Source organism: Episyrphus balteatus, chromosome 2 (assembly GCF_945859705.1).
Source record: "Episyrphus balteatus chromosome 2, idEpiBalt1.1, whole genome shotgun sequence".
In the NCBI taxonomy this organism is placed as follows: Eukaryota; Metazoa; Arthropoda; class Insecta; order Diptera; family Syrphidae; genus Episyrphus; species Episyrphus balteatus.
The window spans coordinates 23644865-23650986 of NC_079135.1; the positions used below are offsets into that span (position 1 = coordinate 23644865).

General features: G+C 33.8%; 1 protein-coding gene and 1 non-coding gene across 2 annotated transcripts; one reads left to right on the forward strand and one right to left on the reverse strand.

Annotated features, from left to right (window-relative positions):
• Positions 1-3199: 3199 nt before the first annotated feature.
• Positions 3200-4413, reverse strand: LOC129910829 (uncharacterized). The gene has a single exon (XM_055988405.1). It carries the CDS (start codon positions 4255-4257, stop codon positions 3322-3324), a length of 936 nt encoding a protein of 311 aa, XP_055844380.1. The 5' UTR covers positions 4258-4413; the 3' UTR covers positions 3200-3321.
• Positions 4414-5414: 1001 nt separating this feature from the next.
• LOC129912838 (U5 spliceosomal RNA) lies at positions 5415-5528 on the forward strand. Its single transcript, XR_008771934.1, has one exon. It is a non-coding gene; the product is annotated as a U5 spliceosomal RNA (small nuclear RNA).
• Positions 5529-6122: the final 594 nt, after the last annotated feature.

The following is a 6122-nucleotide window of genomic DNA, read 5'->3' on the forward strand; positions in this document are numbered from 1 at the left end:
GACCTAATAAAGTCAAAGGCCGGAGAGAGGACACTAGAAACTAGATGGCCGATAATAGGAAACAGAGGTCGGATTTAGTAAAATCGTACTTCTTTTTACAAAAATTTGAATAAATTATTTTTGGGAACAATAAGTAACTTGTAACTGTACCGAAAAAGGAATGAATAAACTACATTTTACTTTAAGAATTATTTGTAAATGTTGATATTTGACGTTTCTGTGCTTTATTTTATGAGAAAAAATAGTTAAGGGGCCGGCTACTATCAACTCTACCCTAAATATTACTTAAACCAACGCAATCTGACCTTTTACACTGCCGCTCAATAGAATAGGTTCACCTTATAAACGGGAAGGGAGAGCTTTTTTTCTCTCAAAAAAAAAAGCTATAAAAAACAAAAAAAAAACCCTTTCGAGAATGCAGTTTTAAAGCATGTCTTTTCTCTTACATATAAATCAGAAAGAAGTTATGGAAAAACTATTGTAACGGTAAATCTATAGGTATCCTGTTTAAGAATGTTTAAAAAAAAGGCTTATTTTGATCGGTCAATAGAATAGATTCACCCACTTTAAAGTAAGTTTGGGTTCAAAATAACTTAGATTAGTGGGCGGCTTTTTGGGTTGAGTAAAGTGAGGTTAGTTTCAAAGAAAAAATAAAAATCAAGCTGTAGACCGAACAAAATTTAGGTGTGTGTGTAAAATCGAGAAAAAAATGAAAAATCGTAGAACATAGATAGCTAGCAGTTCTTTAAGAAATAAAGGAAGCTATAATAAAAATACGATACGAGAGAAAAAGAGCCTAAAAATTAAAAGAAAAGCTCATTATTCTTTGGTTGGTATTCGATTTCTTGTTAGCTATTAAAATCTTAAATTAAATCTTCCCGCCTGCAAGTAGGTACTCTTAGTCTTTAAAAGAAGCCTGAAGAAAGTTAACTTAAATTACATGAACAAACAATATTTAACTACCCGAAACCTAATGGAGTTTTTGAGAAAGTTGTTCGTTAAAAGGTAAAATTTAGTAAATTCAGTAAAATAAAATCAATCTTATCGATATAGCCCAGGGAAATTAGTAAATTAAATCGCATTTTTCGCGGGACAAAATTTTTTTCATGGAATGTGTTCGGGTGGTTGTCCTTATCATAAAAGTCAATTTGTTGGGATAATTGGAGGTTGGGAACAGCCGCCATCTTGGAAAAGAGATTGGTATCGTTTTTAATGAATAGCTCCATTGTTATTCATTTTAACAAAAACTGACAAAGGTAAGACTTATTAACAATAAAATTATCTAAAAAATGATATACAAAACAATTCCGTGAGTTGATTAAATAAAATTTTATAGTTGGTCAAAGTGCGTGTTTGTATCGCAAGGTTGGGGCAAAATGACATTTGTTCATATATCTGACGAACTTTTGATTTGTTTGGATAATTCTTCAAAAATGAATTGTAGTATTTAAAATTATCTATAAAATGAGACCACAATCGTTATTGTAACCATCATATTGTAGAAGTAATCTAACTCCGAAACTCTCCATGTACTAGTCAAAAGTGAGAAAAAAGTTAGTTTTTTGCTAGTAGGCCGAGCAAATTTTGGGAGTAGAGGTACAACCAAAATATAAGTACGCAGTTTTGCAGCCATACGCGTCTTAATATCGATTTCAAATGTCTGACAACTCTAATTTTGTGCTTTATACGGTTTTCGGGGGGTTAAATAACTAAAGTTTTCCACTTAATGTGAATGGGCTAAATTTATACTTTTTGAAATTATAAATATACAAGCTGGTGCTTTATTATTTTTCCTAAATCTAGACACCCCAATCTTGAGGATGTGACCAATAGAACTCAAGATATAAGCCGTTGATGCGATTATGTTTTAGAGGCTTTTTTGTTAAGATTTTGTTTGTTTATTTGAATTGAAAAGCGTGATATGGTTAGTTAAAAAAGCTTATATCGTGAGTTCTATTAACCCGATCGCAGAGATTGAGATGTCCAGATTTAGGAAAAATGTAAGAGCATCAGCTTTTATATTTATAATTGGAAATAGTATAAATTTAGCCCATTCACATTAAGTGGAAAACTTAAGTTATTTAACCCCCCGAAAACCGTATAAAGCACAAAATTAGAGTTGTCAGACCTTTGAATTCGATATTAAGACGCGTATGGCTGCAAAACTGCGTACTTATATTTTGGTTGTACCTCTACTCCCAAAATTTGCTCGGCCTACTAGCAAAAAACTAACTTTTTTCTCACTTTTGACTAGTACATGGAGAGTTTCGGAGTTAGATTACTTCTACAATATGATGGTTACAATAACGATTGTGGTCTCATTTTATAGATAATTTTAAATACTACAATTCATTTTTGAAGAATTATCCAAACAAATCAAAAGTTCGTCAGATATATGAACAAATGTCATTTTGCCCCAACCTTGCGATACAAACACGCACTTTGACCAACTATAAAATTTTATTTAATCAACTCACGGAATTGTTTTGTATATCATTTTTTAGATAATTTTATTGTTAATAAGTCTTACCTTTGTCAGTTTTTGTTAAAATGAATAACAATGGAGCTATTCATTAAAAACGATACCAATCTCTTTTCCAAGATGGCGGCTGTTCCCAACCTCCAATTATCCCAACAAATTGACTTTTATGATAAGGACAACCACCCGAACACATTCCATGAAAAAAATTTTGTCCCGCGAAAAATGCGATTTCATGCCCATATTTTGACTAATTTCCCTGAGCTAATAGAAAAGCAACAATTTTAAATTAACAATTTAGTCGTTTTCGTCTCATTTTCCCAAGTAAGACAAGTGAATATAGGTATTCTATTGACTGATGAAAAAAGGTCTTTTTTTTGGGAGCATTGCAATAAATTGTAATTTATTGTTTTTATAGTTTTGAGTCAGTTTTTTTTATAAATAAGTCAGAAAAAGGGATATCCTTTCTTTGAATAGGTATAAATCATTAAAAAGGGTTTTCCTTCGGTTTTTGTAGGTAAGTGTAAAATACAATTCTTTTTCGTTTTATAGGGTGAACCTATTCTATTGACCGGCAGTGTATTAAAAACATTTTCATTCAGCCCTATCGTAAGTTTCACGTGGAATGTTTTCCACCCGGAATATTTTTGTTCGCCAAAATCGACTAAAAGCCTACAAGAAACTGTTTATGTAGGTATTTAAATAAAAAGGTCAAATAAATAAAAAAAGATTAAAGTTTATTATTTGATTTTTTTAAATTCTACAATAAATAAATTTTTTAAGCAAAATACAATTGACCACTTTGGAGTGGGTTTGTTTTATTTCTTCCTTCTTTGGAGTGACTAACTTTCGAGTTCCTCATCTTCCCCGAATGGCTGGAAGATCTTTCCTCTGATTTTGTTCAGAAACTTTCGACTGGTGCTCGTTTGTTCGTTCTCTTCTGTCGTTGGCAGGAGATTCGAGATGGCTCCTCGAATTTTCTTCACTGTCCCATCCAACTCGACAGCTTTGAGTGCTTTGTCACCAATCTTGGTGAAAGTCTTACGAATTCCCTTGACAATGCTGTCATTTTCGCCAATATTCAAGGCACTCCTGAATTCCTTTCTAATTTCACGGATTTTGGGAATGATACTTTCTTCTGATGATGATTCGTCAGTGGCTGTTGTTTGCTCCTCCTCTTCCTCGGGTTCTTCGTGTAAATCTTCAATTGATTCGGCATCAACAGACATTCCAGGAATGGGAGCTGGTTTCACAAGAGTGTTGGTAAAGTCTGTAAACCATGAGTCACCTACAGCTCGTTTTCCACGAAAGTTCTGCTTCAATTCAGCTTCATCTTCAATTGTCAATGGCTTCTCACAGAACCCTTCGACATTGGATTCATCAGTAATTGGCTTGTAGATGACCACAGTACTCCTTTTGGTTCGTCCATATTCACTTGGACTTGGACAAGTTTGTTGATTCTGATCGAATAGTAAAGCGTTCTTCAAGAACCGATTTGAACTTGGTCCTTGAATTAGAATCTCATATGGAGTATTGTTCTCTTTCGCATTTTCTTGAATGGCAGCAATACATTCGGTGTCGCCTCCATTTTTCTCCTGATTACACTCACAGATACACTCCTCGCCACAATAGAATCCAATGCAGCCGCATCTGTCACAGAAAGTCTTACAATCGCGACCTTTTTTGATTTCGTTCTCATCGACTGGTCCGGCTTGAATGGCAATGGCCATTAGGCCAATTGTTATCCAAAGTATGCAAAGGTGATGTGTCTTCAACATGATGGTAATGATTGATACTTTGGAGAAGATTCTTTGAATATTTTATACCCAAATACAATCGATCTTGGTTGTTGTTTATATTGAAAGAATAGATTTCGAACTGAAAGTTGGGAGCTCTATGTAGTTCCAACAGTTTCTTTGTTTTGGTTTTTGGCATAAAATTGCTGAGTTGGTTTGTTTTTCTTTACTTTTTTTTCGATCGGTAGTTGGTTGTTGTTGAGGAAGGTCTAAAGTTTGTTGTTTGAGCTGGGTTGGGTGACGCATTGTGAAAAGAAATAAAAAGCTGATGGAAGCAAAACATGAGAAACTATATAATACGATGGTTTGGGAACTTTGCCGGAGAACATAACAGCTTTGTTTTGAATTTACTGAATTCAAGGTCGGTTGTTTTGGGTATTGAATTGGAGACACAAATTGCGATTTGGACAGGTTCTTGGGTTATCTAAATTCTTGGACGTGACTTTTGTGATGATCAATTGGACATCAAGTTAAAAGCACGTGCCATAGTCTATATTCTATAGTAGTTAGTAGGTCAATGATTCATTTTATTAGTACCTACAAATTTCAGTGAGAGAGACTATCAACACCAAACTCATGATATTTAGTTATTTGGGGAGCATCAGACATGCATAGGTAGTTCATACTCCCAAGTCCCATTGTGGACAGTCTTTGTGTTCACAGCAAAGAAATTCTCGATACCAAATCAACTGACTATAAGTCACTTTTAGAACTTGGAACATGGATGTCATCTCTTGAACAAGAACCTGGAACTGATGCAGTATACTGATGGAATGATGGCAGATGTCTTATTAATTTTTCAAGGTAAAAGGGCACAATAGATCTTATGGCATGGGCCGTAGTGCAGCCCAAATATAAAAGTAAAAGGACTTCCTATATGGATGGTTAATTTTTTACAGAAATGGATAGATAGCGAGCCTCATCGTCTTTAATCATTTCGTATTATCAAAACATTTTTTTTTTTACAAACTACCTATCTACAACAACAAGTTCTATTAAACTATCCACCCCGACCCCGACACCATAGAAAAATGATATGAATGAAAAAAATTAGTACGATTTTGTCTCTTGTTTCATTACAGTTTACAGTTGGTTTTCTTTATATTAGTATGTAATACATGTGGAAAATCATAGCAAAATCACTCTGGCTTCTCTTCAATGTCGAATAAATCTTTCGCCTTTTACTAAAGATTTCCGTGGAGAGGGGCACTCTAATGAGTCTAAAAATAAATTTTTGATTGTGCCTGGCGGAAGCTGGGCCATAATAGATGATAATAACATTTATATAGCATAAATTGATGAGTAAATTTAAATTTTAAAGGATTCATTATTTTTTTTTATTTTCCCATTTAATTAAATTTACAATTTCTTATTCGTAGGAATTTAATCAATTTTTTTAAAAATGTTCTATTTTCGGCGCAATGTAATTTAGGTATTGGTGGGGTTTGGTTGGGGTTTGGCGTGTGGGGAAGGTTTGGGGCAGAGATACCCAAAGGAGATGGGAAACTTTCCTACGTTTTACCCCCCAAAACCCATTTGTTTATTTCGTGTTGTTGTATTCTCTTTTGTATTCGTGAATAAATGTGAAAAACACACATAGTGTAGTGGGGAAGGTTTAGGGTTTTCCAATGCGATTGAATTATTCGATGCAGTTCGAATGTTCGATTGAATTTTTTATCCATTAAAGCAGAAACACAATCACGCTTTGTAGCCCAGTCGAATTAAACATTTCAAATGGAAAAAATTAGATCGTGCAATTTTTTTTTTAATAAAAGCTTAAAAGAGAGAGTGAGTTATAAACAATTGGTCATATCTCAGGCATTAATGGACCGATTTGAAAAATTCAA

What these genes read in the sequence shown, in the direction of transcription:
- LOC129910829 (XM_055988405.1), bottom strand. Translation starts at nt 4,257, where the DNA reads ATGTTGAAGACACATCACCTTTGCATACTTTGGATAACAATTGGCCTA.